The sequence below is a fragment of the Oryctolagus cuniculus genome, chromosome 1 (assembly GCF_051225735.1).
Source record: "Oryctolagus cuniculus isolate XC-2025 breed Fujian yellow rabbit chromosome 1, ASM5122573v1, whole genome shotgun sequence".
Lineage (NCBI taxonomy): Eukaryota > Metazoa > Chordata > Mammalia > Lagomorpha > Leporidae > Oryctolagus > Oryctolagus cuniculus.
In genome coordinates this window covers 235,224,277-235,248,152 of record NC_142867.1, presented here as the reverse complement: position 1 = coordinate 235,248,152, position 23,876 = coordinate 235,224,277, and the positions used below count along the sequence as shown (strand labels likewise).

The 23,876-nt window shown below is 58.3% G+C and overlaps 1 protein-coding gene across 6 annotated transcripts in view; it reads left to right on the top strand.

The window, feature by feature from the left end:
* The window catches only part of AK8 (adenylate kinase 8), a 124,736-nt gene extending 101,148 nt beyond the window's left edge, over positions 1–23,588 (top strand). For all 6 annotated transcript variants that reach the window (XM_051835374.3, XM_051835363.3, XM_089322026.1 and 3 more), the window contains 2 exons: positions 22,418–22,498; positions 23,254–23,588. In XM_051835374.3, the coding sequence (XP_051691334.3) occupies positions 22,418–22,498; positions 23,254–23,491 (319 nt within the window). In that variant the 3' untranslated portion in view covers positions 23,492–23,588. The remainder of the gene's footprint in view (positions 1–22,417; positions 22,499–23,253) is intronic.
* Positions 23,589–23,876: the final 288 nt, after the last annotated feature.

Genomic DNA, 23,876 nt, shown 5'->3' with positions numbered 1-23,876 from the left:
GATTTCCATTTTTTTTCTTGCACCACGATAACTTTATCTTTGAATTCCTTTTTTTTTTTAAGATTTATTTATTTTTTACTTGAGGGTCAGAGTTACACAGAGAGAGGAGAGGCAGAGAGAGAGAGAGAGAGAGAGAGAGAGAGAGAGGAGAGAGAGAGAGAGAGAGGTCTTCCATCCAATGGTTCACTCCCCAATTGGCTGCAATGACCGGAACTGTGCCGATCCGAAGCCAGGAGCCAGGAGCTTCTTCTGGGTTTCCCACACAGGTGCAGGGGCCCAAGCGCTTGGGCCATCCTCCACTGTTATCCCAGGCCACAGCAGAGAGCTGGATCGGAAGTGGAGCATCCGGGACTAGAAGCGGCGCCCATATGGGATGCCGGCGCTTCAGGCCAGGGCATTAACCCGCTGCGCCACAGCACCGGGCCCCTTGAATTCCTTTTTGCACGAACTTTTTGAAGTGTGTGCATGTTTATTGAAGAAAAGTTTGAAAATGCAGCTAAGTACGAGTGCTTGCAGGATCCAGCGGTAATAAAAGGTTGACGTGTGTCCTAATGTCCCGAAGACACAAGAGTATTTCAAAAACATTCGTGGAAAATGGAATTAAAGGATTAGCTTGTTTTGGTGCGAAAGACTGCGATCCACGCACAGTTCTTTCCACGCACTCCCTGAAGACCCCTCCCGCGCCCTGAATGCAGGGTCTTATTTATCCGCTTCGTATCGCTGCCCTTCCACAGCTGCGGCTGGTCGGAGCGCACACCCAGCAGCGCCGGCCCCAGGCTCACGGCGCCGTGGGCACAGGATCACTGCGGGAGGCACCCTGGTGGGGAGGTCCCGGATTAAAACAGCAGAGCCGTGTCCCCAGCCGAGGACCTGCGCGAGCTTCCTCTGAAATCTTAGGCTTCACCTCCCGGGCAGGCTCGCTCACGGAGTTTAACGCTGGGTTCTCCTGAGGAGGCGGCTCAGGGGGCGTGCTCTCCTTGGGGGCGGGTCGCGGGCTGGGCTCTGGGTTAGACCCCGGGGGCACGCTGTCCTTTTTCCGCCCAGCGCAAGGGGCCCTGCAGATGCAGTGAGTCAGGGCCAGGGTGCTGTCCGCGCCTGGCTTGCCTCGGTCTCTCTGGGCGCGGGAGGGGAGGGGCTGGGCAGGACCCCATGTGATGTGGCGAGTCAGAGTTTCCTGCTGTATTTGAGGTGTCAGAAGAAAGCTGCCTTCCTGGAATGGAAGCTCAGGGCTGTCCCCGAGTTGGAACATTCCAGAAAGTTCTTTGACAGGTGCTGGGAGGGCTGCAGGCCTCCGTGGCTCCACAGGGGACAGGGGTGTTGGGAGAAGGCAGAGGCGGTGCAGGCCCAGCCAGGCCTTGCGGGGAGGCAGGGGGAGGAGCGGCCACGGTAGGGAGCCACGCGTGGAGGGGCTCGGGGCCTCGCGCAGAATCACTCAGTGTCCGTCCCCACCGCGGGGAAGGGCGGGCGGAGGAGACTAGCTCCTGCGGGCACGTGCCCCGCCCCTTCCACAGCAGCCTCCAGGCTCCTGGTTCTTCTCGGTGGTCCTCAGCACAAGCCTACCCAGGGGCCGGCATCCCAAATCACAGTGCTGGTTCGAGTCCCGGCTGCTCCGCTTCTGATCCAGAGCCCCGCTCATGCACCTGGGAGGGCAGCAGCAGGTGGTCCAAGTGTTTGGGCCCCTGCATCCCCATGGGAGACCTAGATGAAGCTCCTGGCTCCTGGTTCCAGACTGACCAAGACCTGGCTGTTGTAGCCATTTGGGGAGTGAATCAGTGGATAGAAGACCCCCCCCATCTCTCTCCTCCCCTTTCTGTTACTCTGCCTTTCAAATAAATAAATGGCTATTTTTAAAAAAAGATTTTTATATATCTGAGTTACAGAGAGGCAGAGAGAGAGAGGTCTTCCATCTGCTGGTTCACTCCCCAGATGGCCACAATGGCTGGAGCTGCACTGATCTGCAGCCAGGAGCCAGGAGCTTCTTCCTGGTCTCCCACACAGGTGCAGGGGCCCAAGGACTTGGGCCATTCTCAGCTGCTTTCCCAGGTGCATTAGCAGGGAGCTAGGTGGGAAGTGGAGCAGCCAGGACTTGAACCAGTGCCCATATGGGATGCTGGCACTGCAGTCTGGGGCTTTAACCCACTGTGTCACAGCGCCAACCCCAAAAAATGGCTATTTAAAAAAAATCTACAAAACAAAACAAAAAACCCTCCCTCCCCCCTGAGGACAGGGTTACTGAGGACATTGTGCCTCAGTCACACTAACTGAGCACCCACTGGGTGCCAGGCTGACCCTGGAAGCTGACAGTAGAGCAGAGAACCACACGGACACACCATGTGCCTTTGGGACACTCCCGACCCACGTGGGATAGTCTCCTGGGGGACAGGGGCTGTAAGAGGTAGACACTAGGCTACTCTGCCGGGGTGGCCCTGCAGTGACCCGGGGGATGGATGTCCCAGGCCAAGGGGCAGCCTGCACAGCAAGTGGGCTCCAGGACAGCAAGGAGCCCTGGGAGTCAGGAGTGAGGGAGAGGGACAGCGGAGGGCACCAGGTGTGCCGGCAGCTGACCCCAGGGCCAGAGCTAAGTCTGAGGAAGGGTTCAGTCATTTCAAGTCCATCTGGAAAAATCTGTCTTCAGCAGCAGTCAGTGTGAGCCGGAACCTCAGAGAGACCCGGCTGGGATCTGGCTCTGTCCTGGACCAGCACGGCAGCCCTGGGCAAGCCGCCCCCCCGCCCCCCGCGGAGCTTCCGATTACTCATCTTTCTTTACTTCTTCTGGAGGTGCTAGGGAGAGGGGGATGCAGCTGGGGCTCAGCCCAGGCACTTGGGTGTGGAATACCGCTGGCTCACTCCCTAAATGCTGGAAAGAGCCATAGCTGGGCCAGGGCAAAGCCAGGAGACAGGAACCCCATGCAGGTCTACCACGTGGGTGGCAGGGACCCAAGGACCCGGGCCATCACCTGCTACCTCCTATGACCAGTAGCCAGATGCTGGATCAGCAGCAGAGGAGTGAGGACTTGAACCAGGCATTGCTACCCGGGATGCAGGCATCACCGGCAGTGGCTCCGTCCACTGTGCCACGACCCGCATCCCCTTTGCTCGTCTTTAGAGTGAGGCCAGTGGTAGACCTGGGGCCCCACACAGATCACAGCAGTGGGCGTGCTGCCTGCAGGGCAACCCACGGGGACAGGAGGCGGCCGGGGCGGCCGGGGCGACTGGGTAATGGGTGCGGGGTCCCCTCCTGGGGTGGTGACGGTGCTTTGGAGCCAGATAGCGACGGTCGCACAACACAGTGAGTGTACAGCTCACACACTTTCACAAAACACGAAACGTGGGGTGGAAAAACTCGTCTCGAGAAGCAGAGAAGCAAATGTAAGGGAGCAGGATGGCAGTGCAGTCAGCGCAGCCTGGTGGTCAGCACCTGTACTGGCCTGCGGCCGCTGCAGGGCCCAGGTCCACCTGGGGGCTCCCCGCTGGTAACCCCACGTGACCTGCCTGCAAAGTGGGGATGCAGCGAAGACTCAGTGGGGTGGCACCTGCGCATCGTCTGAGGAGTCTACAGAGCCAGAGACCCCCAGAGGAGCAGCCGGCAAGGCAGAGTGGCCCAATGGTTACGGCTCGACGCGCGATGCGACTTTGGGAGGCTCACCAAACACTGTGAGTGCGCCCCGTCCGCCATCCCCATCAGGTGGGAGCCGGTGGCTGCCCTTCCCTCCCACGGGGAGAGGCTTCAGGGAGTCCACGCTGTGTGACCTGCTTAGCCCACAGCACGTGCTGCAGGCTGTGGTTGATTTCCCGTGTCCGGGACCTTCGTGGGCGCCGCCCTGCTTTCCCAAACCGCACCCAGCAGACAGCTTGTGCGGCTCACCCTTGGAAGGCTGGGGCGGGCCCCTGCCCTGCGCACGTCCCACTCGTTTAACCTCGGATTGGCCCCGACGAGCAGGCGCGGGCACGCTGGTCGGGTGGTCCGTGCTCCTGGGCGAGGCAGGTGGGAGCAGTGCTGTCTGCCGCACTGGCCGGCCGGTGACCAGCACGTCCATGTGCAGATCTGTTGGGTGATGAATGAATGAATGAATGAATGAACCAGCCTAGGCTGCTTTTCCTAAGCCAGGGGCCTCGGTCCACGGTGAGGGCCTCACACTCCCTCCTCGGTCCCTCCTGCCCCCGGGCACCTGGGGTTCCGGCTGGGCTGTCCCGCCTTTCGTCCCCTCCAGCGGCCCCTGTCACTGTTTCCTTGGCTTCCGTCTGGCCGCTCCTGCTGAGATGAGGTGCCGACGCTGGAGCGACGCTGGGGGACCGTGTCGGAGACCGGGGAGACCGGGGCTGGCACTCGGACACACCGAACTCCCGCTCTGACCGTCGTGCGACCTGCGTGCGTCCAGCGTCCTCTGGACCCTTCCCTGGTACCTGATGCTTCTCCCTTTTAAAAAGGTGCCTGTCTTTGCGACTTTGTAATCAGAGTTTTTCCCAATTGTAGAACTGGTACAGTGTTACTGGTAGGGAAAAAGTACAGGCATGGATAAAGCAAAAGGCCCCTCTCCTCCCCCTCTCCCGGAATGGCTGCTCTGTTTGGTGTCTGACCAGGTTTACTTCTCTTGTTAAACACTCACAGGCTGGAACCACACACGTTATTATGTAACTTTTTTTTTGTAGCTTAAGGTTGTTTCTTGGACTTCTCTCCAGCGCCAACACCCTGGGTTGATCTGACCTCTCTGTATGGTTTTAAATGTATTTGCTGAGGGTCGGAAACAGGCAGAGCTCCCATCCACGGGTTCGCTCCCAGGTGTCCACGAGGGCCAGGCCTGGGCTCAGGCTGGACGTAATCGAGGTCCCTCCCCCAAGCATGGGCGGCAGGAACCCAATTGCTTAGGTCAGCACCACTGCCTCCCAGGGTCTTCACTGGCAGGAGGCTGGGGTCAGAGCCAGAGCCAGGACTCAAACGCAGGGACTTGATGTGGGGCGTGGGCGTCTTAACCACTAGGCCAGATGCCTGCCCCTTCCTTCAAGATAGATAGATAGATAGATAGATTTATTTATTTATTTATTTATTTATTTATTTATTTGAAAGGCAGAGTTAGAGAGAGAGACAGAGACAGAGAGAGAGGTCTTCCATCCACTGGTTCACTCCCTAGATGGCCACAACAGCCGGGGCTGGGCCAGGCTGAAGCCAGGAGCCAGGAGCTTCATCCAGGTCTGCCACGCAGGTGCAGGGCCCCGGCACTCAGGTCATCCTCCACTGCTGTCCCAGGCCATAGCAGAGAGCTGGATCAGCCAGGACTCAGATGGTGCCCATATGGGATGCTGGAGTCACAGGCACCGGCTTTACCTGCTATGCCACAGCGCCAGCCCCAAACACCCACCCCCCTTCTTTCTTTCTTCTTTTAGAGGTTTATTTTACTTATTTGAAAGACAGAGTTAACAGAAAGAGGTAAAGACAGAGAAAGAGGTATTGCATCTGCTGGTTCACTCCCCAAATGGCCGCAGCGGCCAGAGCTGAGCAGATCTGAAGCCAGGAGTTCCTTCCAGTTCTCCCACATGGGTGCTGGGGTCCAAGGCCTTGGGCCATCCTCCACCGCTTTCCCAGGTGCATTAGCAGAGAGCTAATGGTGTGTGTGCAAGTGGAGCAGCCGGGACTCCTACCGGTGCTCATATGGGATGCTGGCACTGCAGACGGCAGCTTTACCCAGTGCCGGCCCTGCTCCAGTTCTGATCCACCTCCCCGGTAATGGGCCTGTGGGAGACCCAGATGAAGCTGCTGGCTCCTGGCTTCAGCCTGGCCCAGCCCTGGCTATTGCGGCCATTCGGGGAGTGAACCGGTGGATGGACGATCTCTTCTCTCTCTCTCTTTCTTTATTGTTCTGCCTTTCAAATAAATAAATAAAATCTCAAACAAGCAAACAAACCTGAGCGTGTCTGCTGGCCCGAGCGTGTCTGCTGACCCGAGCATGTCTGCTGGCCCGAGCGTGTCTGCTGACCCGAGCATGTCTGCTGGCCCGAGCGTGTCTGCTGGCCGTAGCTATTCCTTTTGCCTTCACCTGTTGCTGAGTTTGACAGTGTCCATCATGCAGTTGAGGGTGGAGCTAAGCCCTACCACTGTGTGTGTTTGCGGAGACCAGTGATGATGTCGGCCATCGTCCGGGCAGTTATTCCACGCAGCCAAACACAGAGCCGCAGGCCCGCCCCTTTCATCCTCACCCTTTACTGCCCCCTCCACGCCTCCAGGCAGGGAAGTGGGGCTCGCCCCGGTCACACAGCTCTCAGAGGGAGACTGCGCACTGCGGGCCCAGAGCCCCTGCTGCTGGTGGCTGCCTGGCCCGCCGCACCGCCCTGGCTGTGAAGGTGGCAGCACGGTGGCACTGAAGACGGTGAACGTTTGTGGTTTGTGTCTCGCGTGCCTGTGCGATTGTAGCTCACGGGAAAGCCAGGCGAGCAGAGGGGACGCGTTTCCATGGACAGCCCGGCTGACCGCACGACTCCAGTGACCTGGACAGTGCTGGGGGAAGGCCGCCCTGGACAGGCATCTCCCCGAGCCCGGCCTCGCATGGCTCCTGGGCCCCCTCCGTCCTGCTCGGAGAATCGCGGGAGCCTTCTCTCCCATCCCGAGCGCTGGGTTAGTTGAACTCTTCTCTGGGGGACTGGTGGTGTGCATTTGCTCTTTGCTGATTTCCTTCTAAGCCCATTGCAAGGAGCTGGGGACACAGCTTCCAGCTTGGAGCCCCGAGTGGCCACCTGGTTTCAGTGGACGAGGTCCGGCCTGGAGGAGACCCTTAGCTTGGGAAACCCCCCAGGTGGGCTGCCCTCGGCTGCGTCTCCATGACCTGCAGGACCCCTGCGCTCTGGACACTGGGCTGGGGATGGCACAGAGGCTGGAGACCGACCCCCTCTGCCTCCCCGACAATAAAGGGGTTCATGAAGTCCGCTTCCAGAATGGGTGTCCCAGTGCAGGCAGTTAAAAAGGCCGTGGCTTTCTGAACCTTTTTAATCACCTAATGGCCCGGGACATCGGACCCCAGGGGCTTGGGTTTCCACAGGGGCCGCCAGCCGGGATGGGGGTGGGGTCACTGAGACACCCAGGCTTGGCCCGGCCTCTCCACGTTGCAGCCGCAACACCACGGGCGCCAACAACTGAGGTATTTGAGAACAATGAAAAATGCAGGGCTATCTGTGACAGCCTTAAAGTCGAGCAATTAGCGCCGTAATCCGAGAGAGGGAGCTGGCCCTGGGCAGCCCGCGGTTCCCCATTAGTTAAATGCGTTTTGTACGTCCTCATCCCATCAAATCAACTAACACTTGCTTTAATTGGTTCATGAATTATACAGCCGCCCCACATTATAATTTAATCGCCTGTAAACAGCCATAGAGCCCCGCCGTAAAGCGGCCGCGCTCATTAATTCGTTAATTTCAGCAGATGGAAGGGGAGACCCTATGAACGGTGGCAGAACACAGCGCCTTGGGCAATGGAAGAAGGAAAAAAAGGTGGGGGGCCGTTTAGGTTTTTTAAGGGCTGTCAGAAACTCAATCTGTGAGCTGTCAGCAGCCCGGCCATCCCCGCCCCCCCAGCCCGCAGCCGGGGAAGTGACTGGCGGATTCATACGGAGGCTTGTCAGCCATCTCTAAACATCAAGCCAGCGGGTAAACCGAGCCCGATGTAAATTAATTCTTGTCTGACGGCCCCCCTTCCTCCGCACCCATGAATATTTCATGGCGGGCAGCATAAATATTAATTGTAATAGCTGTGCACAGCAGTTATTATTTCTGTTTTATGACAAATATTCATAAAATATTCAGGACCCTTTTTTAGAACATTTACACACTTGATTGTGAACCGGCCCAGTTTCCCGGGGACCCTGTAAACATATTGGGGTTCTCTGGATGAACCTTCCCCCCCTTAATTAATACCGCCGGCTGTTAATATTTAATCCATCTGGGGCTCCTCCCAGAAGTCAAGGCTGCTCTCCAGGGCTGAAGGGCACTTTGCCCGTTCAGTCTGTAGAATGGGAGGCTTCTCCTGACCCGACATGCACTTCTCTGACACAGGGGCCAACTGACAAGCAGTGACCTCCCTGCCTTTTTATTTCCAAAGCAATCCCTCTCTCTCTCTCTCTCTCTCTCTCTCTCTCTCTCTACCCCGCACTCTTATTTTTTGCATGCGTCTGTTCTCCTCTTACTTTTTTAGCTGAAGTTCTGGCGACAGCCCAACTCCTGTAATGAAATTCTTCAGCAGACACCACTGCAATATTTGTGGGAGGATTTAGCATAATTTTGGAGAAATTAAAGTGCGGGTTTGACAAGCACCATGCTACATTCCTCGGGCCGGGCCGCTGTGATAGGGAGAAGGGTATTTTGACACCCGTGGTATCTGACCTTGGCCCTGAGCGGCAGCCGTGCTGTGTCCCCAGTGAGAGAGATGGAGGGCGAGTCCCACGCTGGGGTCTGGGGTGGCCCTTGCATAGCGGGAGCCACAGAGGAGCCTGGCACGGGGGACGGGGAGCTGGAGGGTGGGTGCATGAGCGGTGTCAGCCCAGCCCCCCCCACAAGCTAAGTGGCTTCAGGGACCCCGTCCTACCTGGGTTCTCACCAGAGGCTTCGGGAACAGGCTAGCAGCTTTAGGGAACAAAGCACACTTCTCCTACTCAGAGGAGCACAGCACAGCCCCCTGAGTCAGCCTGGAGACAGCCCCTAACCTCTGGGCCCTGCGCCCTTGGAATGGCTGGGGTCACAGTACCTGGGCCAGGACTTCAATGAGATGACATGTCTGTAGCAGGCTTAGTCCAAGTGCCCGGTGCAAAGGGTTGATGCAGCTCTGCCATGGCGATGGTGGTGGTGATGATGGTGATGGTGGTGATGGTGGTGGTGGTGATGGTGATGATGGTGGTGGTGATGGTGGCGATGGTGATGGTGGTGGTGATGGTGATGGCGATGGTGGTGGTGATGATGGTGATGGTGATGATGATGGTGGTGATGATGATGGTGATGATGGCGATGGTGGTGGTGATGGTGGTGATGGTGATGGTGGTGATGATGATGGTGATGGTGGTAGTGGTGGTTACTGAACAGATAAGGGCTGAAAGTGAAGCCTGTAGATGGAGAGATTGGTGGAAAAGCTGCCCCTGCGGAAAGGTTAAAATGAAGGCTTATCTGCAGCACTGTAAGAAACACAGGCAGCATCCAGGCAGCGATTCTGGCGGTGGGCAGAGACGGTGCCAGGCTCAGGGACGCTGGGGCGTGCTTACGTAACTGCACCAGAGACAGACGTGTGCTTTTTCTTTCTTTTTTTTTTTTTTGACAGGCAAAATTAGACAGTAAGAGAGAGAAAGACAGAGAGAAAGGTCTTCCTTCTGTTGGTTCACCCCCCAAATGGCTGCTACGACCAACGCATCGCACTGATCTGAAGCCAGGAGCCAGGTGCTTCCTCCTGGTCTCCCATGCGGGTGCAGGGCCCAAGCACTTGGGCCATCCTCCACTGCACTCCCTGGCCACAGCAGAGAGCTGGCCTGGAAGAGGAGCAACCGGGATAGAACCAGCACCCCAACCGGGACTAGAACCTGGGGTGCCGGTGCCGCAGGCAGAGGATTAGCCTAGTGAGCTGTGGCGCCAGCCTCTTTTCTTTCTTTTTTTTAAGATTTATTTATTTTATTTGAAAGTCAGAGTTACACAGAGAGATAGGCAGATAGAGAGAGAGGTCTCCCATCCTCTGGTTTAATCCCCAATTAGCAATAATGGCCGGAGCTGTGCTGATCAGAAGCCAGGAGCCAGGAGCTTCTTCCAGGTCTCCCACGTGGGTGCAGGGCCCAAGCCCTTGGGCCATCTTCCACTGCTTTCCCAGGCCACAGCAGAGAGCTGTATCGGAAGTGGAGCAGCCAGGTCTCAAATCGGTGCCCATATGGGATGCCGGCGCTTCAGGCCAGGGCTTTAACCTGCTGTACCACAGCGCCGGCCCCAGTGTGTTTTTTCTGTAACACACTGATTTATTTGTTTCTTTGTTTGATTGGAAAGAGAGAGGGAGAGCTCTTCCATCTACTGGTCCCCCCCCCCCCCCCAGATGCCCATGACAGCCAGGGCTGGGCCAGGCTGAAGCAGGAACTGGGAACTCCATCCTGGTCTCCCGTGTGGGTGGCAGGGGCCCGGGTACTTGAGCCATCACCTGCTGCCTCCCAGGGTGTGCACTGTTGGGGAGCTAGGATCAGCAGTGGATCCCCAGGCTCTGCAACGTGGGACTCAGGCATCCCGAGTGGCTTCATAACTGGTGTGCCAGACGCCGCCCGAGAGACCCTGGTGGAGAAAAGACACCTCGACATCGGTTCCCCTCCAGCCCTCGGCTTCCTGCTTCAGTGGCCAGTGGCAAAGAGATGTGCCTTCTCCTCGCAGCCCAGGGGCCCAGGTCCTGCACCCCGGCACCCTGACTGGCACCCAGGAAGTCCACCTGACTTCAGGTCAGCCGACCGCCCGGGCAGAGCTGTTTCTTGCCTTGAATCCCTTTCAGGAGATTCACTTCAAGTGGAGAAAGATGATGTTGACCCCTGCTCTGGGCCTTGGCCTTGAAGCACAGCCCCGGCGCTACAGCTGAACCACGTACCAGTCTCTGGGCGGTGTGGTGTGTGCTGGGCGAGGGCACGCCAGGCTCTCCCTCTGGCCTCATTCCCACAGGGCCGTGGACGCTGGAGCCAGCCACCCGGGCTCGGATCCTGGCTCTGTCCCTTCTGCCGGGACCCCTGGGCGAGTTTCAGTCTCCTTAGTTTATAAGCTTGTGGTGTGGATTAAATGCCTTCACAGAAGTCAAATCTCTCTCTCTAAAAAAGATTTATTTATTTGAAAGTCAGAGTTACAGAGAAAGGAGACACAGAAAGAGATGTGCCATCTACCGGTTCTCTGCCCTAAATGGCTACAACAGCCAGGACAGGGCCAAGCCGAAGCCAGGAGCCAGGAGCTCCGTCCGGTCTCCCACATGGTTGCAGGGGTCCAGGCACTGGGGCCATCGCCTGCTGCTTTCCCAGGAGCATCAGCAGCGAGCTGGATTGTAAGCAGAGCGCCCAGGACTTGGACCGACACCCATGTGGTATATTGGCGTCACAGGCAGTGGCTTAACCTGCTGTGCCTCAGCGCCGGCCCCACAACTCAAGAGACGAGGAGACTGGCTGTAGGCCTGCCTGGTCGTTCTATGTCATAATTCCACCCTAGACACGTCTGTGGGCAAGTTCTCTGGGAGAGATGCTGAGGCAGGATCGGGAGAGACAGAGGTTTCTTGAGGGGGCCACGCTTGCGCCAGGGGAAGGGGCTGACACAGAGTGGGGTGGGGGCACCACAATGATGGCACAGACCTGACCCAGTCCCCTGCAGCTCAGCAGGGAGCCCCTGAGCCGGGGGTGGTCCAAGCAAGGAGGGCTGACCCGGGCAGGCGTGGCCAGGCCCTGTCCTGCTGCTGTGTCCGGTGCCTGGGCAAGCACAGCCCTGTGAGAGCGAGACCGCGGCTCAGCAGCGAGGCCTGAAACGCCCACCAGCTGGTAAATGGACGCAGCGAATGTGTGTCCGCCCACTGCTTGTCGTGGAAACAATGGAGTGTGGACGCACGACGGCATTGATGAACCTTGAATGCGCGCAGCTGGGCGGGGGACGCCCAGTACGGGGCCCGCAGGGCGGTGCTGGTTGATCGCCCGCACCGAGGACTTTACACGGGCTGTTACGGTGAACCCTTAAACCAACTTGTGAGCGCGCTTCCCTCCTAACCCACGACTCAGAGCCACAGCTGAAATGCGCAGAATGGGGAAATCCGCACAGACGGAAAGCGTGCGGGACTTAGGGGCTGCCCCGGGCTGGAGCTGGGCGGAGCGGCGGCTCCTGGACCCGGTGCTTCCTTCTGTTTCCTGGTTAAGTGGCCGGCACAGTCATCATCTTTGCAGGCGCCCTGGGACGGCTGGCCGTGTGTGCTCCGTGGGAGATGATGGGGTGATTAGCACCGACTCCCCCTGCTCTGTGTTGGGGACCATTGGGCGCCCCTCTTCTGGTGCTTTGTCACACGTGGGACCCCTTGTTATGAGCCGTGGTCACGCGCACTGGGACTCCTGAGTTCCCAATCCCGTCTGACTGCACTTTGGGACCTGCCACCCAGCCCCCCTCTTTCCCCTCCCCCGGTCCCTAGCGCCCCCTGTTCTGGTGCCCGCATCTGGGAGAGCAGCCTCCGCAGGTGACAGTGGACACAGAGGGCTTGGCTGTCTGTGCCTGGCTTGTGTCACGCATCGTAATGACCCCCAGCTCCATCCACGGAGCCACAAACGACAGGGCTTCATTCTTCTCTACGGGCGAATCATACTCTATTGTTTTGGATGGTGAAAATATTCTTTTTAAGGTTTATTTGATTGATTTGAAAGGTAGAGTTACAGAGATAGAAACGGAGAGAGACCTTCCATTCGCTGGTCCACTCCCCAAATGGCTGCAATGGCCAGAGCTGGGCCAGGCTGAAGTCAAGAGCTTCATCTGGGTCTCCCACAAGGGTGGAGGGGACCTAGCACTTGGGCCATCTTTCACTGCCTTCCCAGGCCATTAGCAGGGAGCAGGATCGGAAGTGGAGCAGCCGGGACTCAAACCGCTGCCCTGAGATGCGATGCTGGCGTTGCAGTCAGCGCCTTCGCCTGCTGTGCCGCAGCGCCGGCCCCGGAAACATTCAGAACTTAGATCTGGTGGTGATGGCGCGACTCTAGGGAGAGAGTAAAAATCCCTGAATGGGGCCCATTGGAGGGTGAACCGCATCTCAGTAGAGGCGTTTTTTGAAACAAGGAGCCTTCAGGCCCCGGAGAGCCCTCCCCCAAGCAGGGAGCTGGATCGGAAGTGGAGCAGCTGGGACTGGAACTGGTGCCTGTGTGGGATGCCGGTGTCACAGCCAGCAGCTTTGCCGCTATGTCACAGTGCCAGCCCATAAAATAATCTCTTTTAAAAAGTGGGAGGAAGGGAGGGAGGGAGGGAGGGAGGGACTGCCCATGCTAAGGCTCCTGGGCCTTGAGGGCAGAGAGCAGGTCCTGCGTGTTGTTGGCCGGCCCTGGCCCTGGCCCTGGCCCTGGCCTCTCCCGCACAGACTGCTTCCTGACCCCAGGCCAGCTGGAGGCCTGGGCCTGCTTGCACGTGACTTCTGCTCCCGTCTCTGAGCGCTCTGCTCACCCCCAGGGTGGGCCACGGTCCCTTAGGTCCCCTGAGCACTTCCAGGGGTCCGGCCAGCTGTCCCATTTTGCACCTGCCTCTGCTGCCTTTCTCTTTAGGGAAGAGTTCGCGGAACTTTCCGGCCGGCAACCATCTGCATCTGCACTTCCGCCTTGTCTGGGGAGAGCCTGGCTGGCCTAGTGCCGAGCGGTGGTGGAGCAGGCAGACGTCTTACGAGGGCACTCAGGTGGAGCGGGGCACCCGGGGGGACGCCTGGACCCCCTCCTTCCACCGGGCGGCTGCGTTCTGCGTGGCACAGTGCGCTGCCAGGAGTGCCCGCTACCTTATGGTTAACAACAGTCAGGGAGGGCGCTTCTCCTGCCCCTGGGAGCCGCAGCCACTACCTGAGGGCAGGAGGCAACCGAGCCCCGGATTCTAAATGAAGCGGAGACGTTTGGCCTTCAGTCCTCAAACCCGGCTCTTGCCAGATGAATCCGCACCTGCTGAACACTGAACATTAAGTGGGTCCGGTCAGGGAGGCCCTGGGCCCCCGCTGTGTCCAACAGCGCCTCCTCCTGGGCACAGTCCTTTCCGACAGCTGATGCAGGCCTTTGCCACCAGGGGCACCTGCCTGATGTCAGGGAACTGGGCCTCCCCTGATGTCACTGTGGTTCCCCCTGGTGCCCACAGCCGCCAGCTCCGTCCCGGCAGACACAGGGAGCGCTGAGCCCCTGCCAGGCAAGAAGACACAGGGCAAGGCAGGCCCAGCTCCTGCCCACGGTCGCTCCGTCCAGTGCCCTCGGAGCTGTGAATCTGCCTTGAGTCGTGTAGTAGATGCTTGGTCCCCAGTGTGGAGCTGCTAAGAGGGTTGGGACTTGTAAGAGGTGGGACCTTGTGGCAGGTCCCTGGGGGTGTGCCCTGCAGGGGGTCAACAAAGTTCTCTCCGCGGCTTCCTGTCTCAAGCGCCGCCTCCCTCTCACACTCAGAAGCCGGCGCCCTGCCCCTGAACCTGCAGAGCCGGGGGCTGGCAAACCTCTTTTCTTTATAAAGTGCTTGTTATAGCAACAGCAAATGGACTTAGAGCGAAGGTACTTTCAGAAGTTCATGGAGAGTGGAGATTAAAATAGGAGATTAAAGTATAAGTTAAGGGGCTGGCGCTGGGGTGTAGCAGGTAAAGCCACTGCCGCAGTGCCGGCATCCCATATGGACACTGGTTCGAGTCCCGGCTGCTCCACTTCCAATCCAGCTCTCTGCTGTGGCCTGGGAAAGCAGTAGAAGATGGCCCAAGTCCTGGGGCCCCTGCACCCATGTGGGAGACCTGGAAGAAGCTCCTGGATCCTGGCTTTGGATTGGCCCAGCTCCGGCCGTTGCGGCCATGTGGGGAGTGAACCAGCTGATGGAAGACCTCTCTCTCTCTCTCTCTCTCTCTTTCTCTCTCTCTCTGCCTCTGCCTCTCTGTAACTCTGCCTTTCAAATAAATAAATAAATCTTTAAAAATATGTAAGTTCGTTTTGGCGCAAAAAGCCTTGCAATCCATGCAGAGCGTTTTCATAATTCGTGTTTTCCGGGAGCTACCTGGAGACTCCTCTAGGCTCGTTCTGCGGTGGCCTCGTCTTTACTGTCGTCTTTTGGCTTTCTCTGTGGAACCCACGCGCACCTTTGCCCTCCCGCTGGTCTCTCGGGGTCCCCTTGCCCCCCTCCTGCAGCTCCGTGCCGCTGTATTCCCCACCTGCTCCCTCCACCAGCGTGCCCAGGCTCACCACCATCCGCACACGCAGTCCCCTACACTCGTGGCCTCTGCTCTGTCTTTAGACCAGACAAGTCCTTGTGCTGACAAGTCTGTAAAAGTGGCCGCTCCAGGCCAGCGCTGCGACGTGGCGGGTAAAGCTGCAGCTTGCAAGGCCAGCATCCCGTGTGGGTACTGGTTGTGTCCGGCTGCTCTGCTTCTGCTCCAGCTCCCTGCTGATGCGCCTGGGAAAGCAGTGGAAGACGGGGCAAATGTTTGTGCCCCTGCACCCGCGTGGGAGACCTGGAAGAAGCTCCTGGCTCCTGGCATCCGCCTGGCTCAGCCCTTGGCCATTGCCACCCTTGGGGATTGAACCAGCAAATAAATAAATAAATCTTTTTTTAAATGGTTACTCTTGCCCCATGCCCTCTGAGTACCCAACAGGTGGCCAGGTTTTGTTTTGTTTTGTTTTTTTAAGATTTATTTCCTTGAAAGACAGAGTTGCAGACAGAGAGGAAGAGAGAGATCTTTCGTCTGCTGGTTTACTCCAAATGGCCTCAGTAGCTGGTGCTGGGCCAGGCTGAAGTAGGAGTCTGAAACTCCATCAGAGTCTCCTGTCCTAGCTGTGGGGGCCCAAGCACCCAGGCCGTCCTCTGCTGCTTTCCCAGGTGCCTTAGCAGGGAGCTGGACTGGAAATGGAGCAGCTGTTTTGGGACGCTGGCACCACAGGTGGAGGCTTAGCCCACTGCGCCACAGCGCCGGCCCAGGCTGCTGTCCTATGGGACTTTCTTTCCGCTGATACTCATTGCAAGTTCCCTTTTAGGGGAGACCCTGGCCTGCCTGGGGACAGTGCCTGAGGACGGCGCTCTTAGCGTGTGCGTGTCAGCCCCACAGGGAGGCTCCACAGGGCAGGGGACAGCGTCACTGCCTTGGACAGAGAGGGGAACTTGAGCCAGACTCTCCCAATTTGCGAACCAAGTCAGGGAGTGACCAGTGGGGAGGGGTAGGTGCGTGCCCTGAGTCTGTGCCCTGGTTGCCGGGGAGTTCCCACTGGTGTATGTCCTGGTACACATCTATCAGGTATGTGTTTTCCAAATATTTTCTCTGGGTTCTGGCTCATTTTTTATTTTCTTTTATTTTTTAAGATTTTATTTATTTATTTGAGAGGTAGAGTTACAGAGAGGGAGAGACAGAGAGAGAGGTCTTCCATCCGCTAGTTCACTCCTCAGATGGCCGCAATGGCTGGAGCTGGGATGATCTGAGGTCAGGAGCCAGGAGCCAGGAGCCAGGAGCTTCTTCTGGGTCTCCCACACAGATGCAGGAGCACAAGGACTTGGGACATCCTCCACTGCCTTCCCAGGCCATAGCAGAGAGCTGGATCAGAAGAGGAGCAACGGGGACTCGAACCAGTGCCCATGGGGATTAACCTGCGCCAGAGCGCCAGCCCCTCATCTTCCATTTTCTTAACTCCTTTAGGACCACAGAGGTCTTTAATTGTTAGACTTTTAATGACGTTCAGCCTATTTTTTTTTCTTTTATGGGTCATGATTTTGATGTCGTTGCTAGAGAAATCTTTAACCCAAAGTCACAAAGATTTTCTACCAGAAGTTTAATGATTTGGTGTTTTGCATTTAGGCCTAGGAAGATTTTGAGTTAAGTTTGTATACGGTGGGAGGTGCGGGTCAAGGCTCCTCTTATTTTTGCTGTTTTGTGTAGGATGTCCAGGTGTTCCAACGCCAGCATTCCCATCCCTCCGTGAGCGGCCCGGGCACCTCCGTGCCTGCCCCTGGCTGTATCTATTTGCAGACTTTGTATTTGTAGATATTTGCGGTTTTGTGATATCTGCTCTTTCACCATCAGTCTTGAAATAAGGTTTTTTTTTTTTCAAAATTGGCTTAATAATTCGAATTTCTTTTTCTTTCCATGTAAAGTTTAGAATTGGCCTGCGTAGCGTCTTCACGGGACCTTGTAGGGAGTCTGGAATCTTCAGACCTGGTGGAGGCGGGCGAGGTTTGGTAACTCCGGGCTCTGAGCCCACGGGCACGGCGTAGCCTGCGTGTTCTCAGCACACAGCCCTTGTCTGGTTTTGTTAGCTCTGCACCTACGAACGTCATTTTCACACTGCTGTGACGGCACCTCTGAATTTGGATTTCCAGATTTCTGCCGCTAGTGTCTAGAAAGCCCATTGCTTTGTGGATCCTGGTCTTCCGTCCGGCGGCTTCCTCCAGCCGACCCACTGGCCGTAGTGGCCGCTCTGATCACTGGGGCTTTGTTTGGGTGGTGACGTCCTCTGCAAACAGAGCCGTTTAGCAACCTCTCCTTCCGATTTCGCGGCTCCTCCTGGCTTTCCCTGTCACGCTGACAGGCCAGGGTTCCCGGGACGCCCCGAGAGGGGCAGCGCTCCGCCTCTCACTTTTACGGATGGCGCTCACTGTCGTTTTGGGGCATTTTGTTTTGCTTTTTTTGGGAGGAATCCCCTTTATTGGGTTGCAGTAGTTTTCTGAGAGCTTAAATCAGGAATTGATGTAAAATTTGCTCGAGATGAGGACCTCCTGTTTCTTCTTGGTGTGAGAGTATGTGAAACGCACTGAGTGGTCTTTCAGATCACTTAGTCCTGACGTGGTGTCCTTTTCGCCTGTCGCTGGCTTCCGTGTGCCAGTATCTCACTGTTGTGTCTGCACCCGTGCTCAGGGGAGACTGGTTTGTATTTGTATTTCAGTGTCTGGAATCTGCCTGATGAAGTCACGCCCCGTGTGTTTTCTGAGAGGGTTTGTGTGGCATTTGCGTTACAAGTTTGCAGAGTTAGTACCATCGGACGCTTCAGTATTTTGGGGTCAGGCGATGTGGATTCCTGTGAGTCTTCAGAAGCTCGTTAAATTATAAGTTTATGCGAGGCGTGGAAACCTTCCTCCAATCGCCTTTACCATAATGTCTAACACTGTAGTTTTTGTTGTTGTTGTTGTTTTTTTTTTTTTAGGTTTATTTATTTATTTGAGAGGCAGAGTCACAGAGAGGTCTTCCATCCGCTGGTTCACTCCCCAAATGGCCGCTACAGCCAGAGCTGCACCGATCCAAAGCCAGGAGCCAGGAGCTTCCTCCGGTCTCCCACATGGGTGCAGAGGTCCAAGCACGTGGGCCATCGTCTACTGCTTTCCCAGGCCACAGCAGAGAGCTGGTTCGGAAGTGGAGCAGCTGGGACTAGAACCAGCACCCATATGGGATGCTGGTGCTTCAGGCCAGGGCTTTAACCCACTGTGCCGCAGTGCCAGCCCCTATGTGTGCATCTAATTTCATTCTTCTACGTATATACATACATTTTTGCCAGCACCATTTGTTGAAGAGATTATCCTTATTCCCCTGTATGGTCTGAGCACTTTTGTCAAAAAGCAGTTGGCTGTATGCACATGGACTGATTTCTGGGCTCTCTCTTCTGTTCCATTGATCTATGTGGCAATTTTTATGCCAGTACCGTGCTGTTTTAATTACTATAGCTTTGCCGTATGCTTTGAGTCAGGATTGTGATGCCTGCAGCTTGACATGTCTTGCTCAGTATTGTTTTGGCTATTTGGGGTCTTTTGTGATTCCATATGAATTTCAGGATTTTTTCTAATTCTGTAAAGAATGCCACTGATATTTTTTAAAGATTTATTTTATTTATTTGAAAGACAGTTACAGAGAGAGGCAGAGACACACAGAGAGAGAGGGGTCTTCCATCCACTGGTTCACTCTCCAAATGGCTGCAACAGCCAGAGCTGTGCCGATCCAAAGCCAGGAGCCAGGAGCTTCCTCCAGGTCTCCCATGCAGGTGCAGGGGCCCAAAGGCCTGGGCCATCTTCTACTGCTTTCCCGGGTCATAGCAGAGAGCTGGATTGGAAGTGGAGCAGCCGGGACTAGAAGTGGCACCTATATGGGGTGGGATGCCAGCTCTGCAGGTGGCGGCTTTACCTGCTACCCCACAGCATTGGCCCCTCAACCATTTAAAATTATTTTCTTATTTAAGAGGCAGATAGACCAAAGAAGAGAGACAGAGTGCTCCCATTTGCTTGTTCACCCCCAAATGTATGCAATGGCCAGGTCTCAGCTGGGCTGAACCCAGGACCTGGGAGCTCAATGCAGGTCCCACCCATGGGTGGCAGGGACCCAGATGCCTCCTAGGGTGCACATTAGCAGGAAACTGGAACCTAAGTGGAGCTGGGACCGGAACCCAGGCACCTGTTTGAAGTGTAGAGTCGGGACCAGCCTTGTGGCGTAGTGGGCTTAGCCTCCACCTGCTGTGCTGGCATCCCATATGGGTGCCGGTTTGAGTCCTGGCTGCTCCACTTCTGATCCAGCTCTCTGCTATGGGCTGGGAAAGCAGTAGACGATGCCCCAAGTCCTGGGGCCCCTGCACCCATGTGGGAGACCTGGAAGAAGCTCCTGACTCCTGGCATCAGATAGGCGCAGCTCTGGCCGTTGTGGCCATCTGGGGAGTGAACCAGCAGATGGAAGACCTCTCTCTCTCTCTCTGTAACTCTACCTCTCAAACAAATAAATTATAAAAAAATAGGGGTACAGTCCTGTGACATTAAATAGCTTTCCATTGTTGGACAGCTTTGACCACGTGCATCTCCAAATCTTTCTCATCGCCCCAGACTGAAACTCAGAGCAGACCCAGCCCCGCGTTCCCCGGCCCCGGCCCTGGCATCCAGTGTCTGCCCTTGAGACACTGGGAACCCACACGACACAGCGCTTGTGCTTCTGTGTCTGGCTCAACCCCCCGCGCACCCTGTCCTCTAGGTTCAGCCCATGGGAGCGGCTGTCAGGTCTCCCTGCTTTGCAAGGCGGGGTAGAAGCCCATAAGGGTGGGCCACCTTCTGAGGACCCGTGCGTCAGCCTCCCACGTGGCCGTTACGAGCAGTGCTGCTCTGAGAGGGGCCTTTGGGCACCTCTTCAAGCCCTGCGTTCGGGTCTTAGGGCACAGACGTACCCCACTCCCGCCATTCTGTGCTAATTCCCAGGGAACAGCCGGACCACTTTCCACGCGGCTGCCTCCCTCTGCATTCGTTACCAGCAGCAGGGCACGGGGGTCCCAATGCCCGCCCTCCCCCACCGCCCACACTTGCTGTTTCCTCTTATCTGCAGCGGCCGCCCTGGGGTGGGAAGCGTCCCCTGTGGTGCTGTGCCTGGGTTTGCCACAGCGGAGGCTGGGGGGGGGGGATCCGGAGGTGGGGCCAGGGCGGGGGTCACACTCGAGGTCAGCTCCCAGGTTCCCACGCCGGCCATCGGGGAAAGCTGTCTCGAATCCAGAGCCGAGTCTGTCTGTCCCTTTCCAGCGCTCTAGGCCCTGGGACGGGGGCGCCGTCAGGCCTGGAGGGAGAAGCCTTCCTCCGCTCTCCAACAGAGCCACCAAGGCCTGGGGTGACAGAGGGCGAGCCCCTCCCCGCCGTGTGACTCAGTCTCCCCAGCTGGAGCACTAGGCAGGTGGGGTCGGAGCAGTGGTTCTCAGCGGGGCGCCGTGCAGGGAGCTTCCATGGGCAGCTCCTGTTTCCCAGAGCGCCTGGTGATCCCGATCAGCTGATTGACAGAGCTCTCCCAGCCCCCGCCCCGCCCCTCATCCCCAGTGCTGGGCTCTGTAGCTCCGGGGCAGAGGTGGGGGGGGGGTGAGGGGTGGGGGGGGTGTGTGTCTGGATTTCCGGGTTTCTCACGAGCCCCGCAGGTGATTCTGAACATCAGGCACATCTTGGAAAAACATGGATCAGAGCAGCCCGTCTCCGGCCTTGCTGTGCCTGCAAACCACCGCGGGTCTCATTAAAAGGCCCCCTCCGACCCAGCGGGCGGGCGGCAGGGTGCGAGCAGGCCCTGCTAATGAGCTCCCAGGCACCCCACCTGCAGGAGCCGGGGACCAGGGTGTCCCCAGGCCCCCTCCTCCCCTCCTGAGGCGTCCCCAAGGCTGGGGCCCGCCCGGCGGCACACACAGCCAGTGAGTCTGCCCGGCTGCCCGGCTTTAGTGCTCTCCCTCTCCTGGCTGTGCTGTTGCAAATAAATCGCAGAAAACTCCAGGAGGGGACGGGGCGGGAGATGGCAGCTGGGCCGTCACGTGAGCCCGGACAGCTCCCAGCCTGAAGGACGGAGCTCCTGGGCGGAGCTTTCCCGGGGCGTGTTCCAGTGTCCCTTGCCAGGTGGGCTTCCCCCTCTTGCCGTGCAGGTCCCTCCCTGTAGGTCCCTGGCCTTCCCCTCCATCAACTCCGCAGCCTCAACAGAAGTGAAGCTCCTGTCTCTGCAGGAAGTCCCCGGGGGCAGGCTCTGCGCATCAGCCCCGCATCCTGATCCAATTCCTGCAGCCGGGGCGGCCCTGGCTCGGTTTGGCTGCCTCTGCTCCTCCCTTGTGCCCCAGCCCTGCAGCCCTGGGGAGAGTTAGTTCCCACCAGGCCCCAGGGCTGGGAGGGGTCGGGGGGCTTCCCGGGGGAACATCCAGGCCAGGGAGACAGTGAGCGTGAGAGCGGAGCTGGGACCTGGGGCGGCCCTGCGCTGCTGCCTCCTGGCCACCCGCCTCGGCCAGGTTCTTCCCAAACGTGAGCTTTGGGCTGGGACCAGTGACTCACAACCACAATCTCACAGGTGTCACCATTTGCTCCTAAAGTCCCAGGGCCTCACAGGACCCACAGGGGTCCCTGGGTGCCAAGCCCCTCCCAGGCGTTCTCCAAGGCACCGGATTCCAGGGACAAGGGCACTTTTTGGGGTGCCGCTGTGGCTGGTCCCTGGGGAGTTGGGGTCTGGGATCCCATCCAGCTTCAGGGCTTTCCCGTCATGTTCCGTTCCCCCAGGGAGTTGACGTGTGTGTGTGTGTGTGTGTGTGTGTGTGTGTGTGTGTGTGATGGAAGCAGGCAGGCAGGAGGTGGGGGGCTCAAGCACCCACTGCTTCTCCTGCCTGGGTGTTTCCCGAGCACCGGCCAGGGTGGAGACACTGGCTGGGGGCTGGGATGTTCCAGCAGGGGCAGGTGGCTCCCGGGCCCTGGAGGCTGTCCCTGGGGGACCTGCGCAGTCACCCTCCCACAGCCTCTGGAGAATCCCCAGGCTGTCTGTGGGGGATGGGCTTTGCTCCGTGATGTTTCCAAGCAGTGCCCGCCTGGGAAGATGCCCGTCTGGAGGGGAGGTGGGCTTTCCTCACGCTGAGAGGGGCTCTGGCCCAAGTCTCCTGGAAAGTGGAACCAACACCAGGCTGTGGGCGCCCGGGGGTGTTTGCTGTCCGTGGTGCTGATGTCACCGCCATCACTGTCTGCGCTGTCCCAGAACCTTGATGTCAGTGAGGACGCCTCTGTGCCGACTCTGCCCGAGCTGTGAAGTGCTGTTCTGGCTGCTGGGCTCCAGGCACCAGGGGCGTCTCTGGTTGTCAGGGACGTGGCCCTGAGGACCTGTGGGCATGGGACATCTTGGCCTGCAGGTGGGGGTCTGGGCCTGGGCTGGCTTGGTTTCCACCGGAAGGGGTGTCCCCCAGCCTGAGCCCTGGGTGATGGTGTGTGTGTGGGGGGGTGCTGCAGAACCCCAGGTATGGGGGTCACAGGTGAGCTCTCGCCCCCTCCCCCTCAGGGTCTTCTTTCTGAACGTGCCCCTGGACTCCGTCATGGAGCGGCTGACACTGCGAAGAACGGACCCCGTCACAGGAGAGAGGTTGGTGCTGGGCTCCTGCCCCGGCTGGCCGCTGCCCTGGGGGACTGTGGCAGGGATGGCGCTGTGACCATGGCCAGGGCTCGTGGGGCTGGACTTCTGGGTAGTGCCTGCAAGAGTAACCAAGAATTGAATGTCCCAGGGCTGGGCAGCAAGCCCGGGGCACGGGCAGCCCACCCTGCGGTCACAGCCTTGCCCTGCTGGGGCGGGGGTCCCCAGAGTCTCTCTGTCCACCCCTGCAGCCTCTGTATTGGCGGGAAAACACCCTCCGAGGTCCCCATCAGCACGATGCGTCCTCTCCCCCGTCTGCCAGGGCCCTGTTTCTCAGCAGGAACTCTGGGGTGGGGTGGGGTGGGGGGCGAGAAGGAAGCCTCTGTAAGGTGCACGCCTGCACCTCCGTGTGGCCCTGAAGGCCCCCGCCTGCCCCTGCGTGAGGCTCTGAGGCCCCTCCTGCCACCTCCATGCGCATCAGTGGCTGTGATGCCCCCTCCCCCGTTGGACCACAGGCTCCGTAGAAACAGCTCAGCGCCCGCCTCGCCGACCCTGGTGCTGCCAAGAGCAGGGGATGCCAGCCCCAAGGCAGCCGTGTGTCACATGATGCTTGGGGGCTGAGAAGGGGAAGCAGAAGGGGTGGGGGAGGTGGGGAGGGAGCTGGCCGCCGAGTCCCTGGGCCCTGACAAGAGCGTGTGCACAGCCGGCCCCCAGCAGGCCCTTGCGGCCGCTGCCAGCGCCCACCGGAGCGCCCGCCTCTCCCGCAGGTACCACCTCATGCACAAGCCCCCCCCGACGCTGGAGATCCAGGAGCGCCTCTTGCAGAACCCCAGGGACTCCGAGGAGCGGGTGAAGCTCAAGATGGACCTGTTCTACCGGAACGCGGCCGAGCTGGAGCAGTTCTACGGGCAGGCCGTCACCATCAACGGCGACCAGGACCCCTACACCGTCTTCGAGTACATAGAGAGTGGCATCATCAACCCCCTGCCCAAGAAAGTCCCCTGAGGGGGCTCCGAACGGGCACCCCGAGAAACAAGTTACCCCCCACCCCGGCCCCGACCTTCTAGAAAGTTCCTCAGGCCAATAAAGTGCTTCGAGTGCAGTCTCGTCTCCTGGCAGGGGAGTCACAAGCTGCAGGCCCCCCCGGCGTCCGTTCCCTCCCCTCTCACCAGCTGGAGCGGCTGAGCGACCCTGGGCAAGCTCCTTCACCTCTCCAGGCCCCTGTCGAATGAGAACAAGACAGAAACTGCCTCCTGGGGCCGTGGTGACAGGAAGTGAGAGAGTCCACGCGTGGCTCTTCCTGATACGTTTCCCACGAGCTCTCTGAAGGCTAGGAGCAGGGCCGGGCACGCGGCAGACACGGTCGTCCCCCAGGTGCATCCGAGTCCGC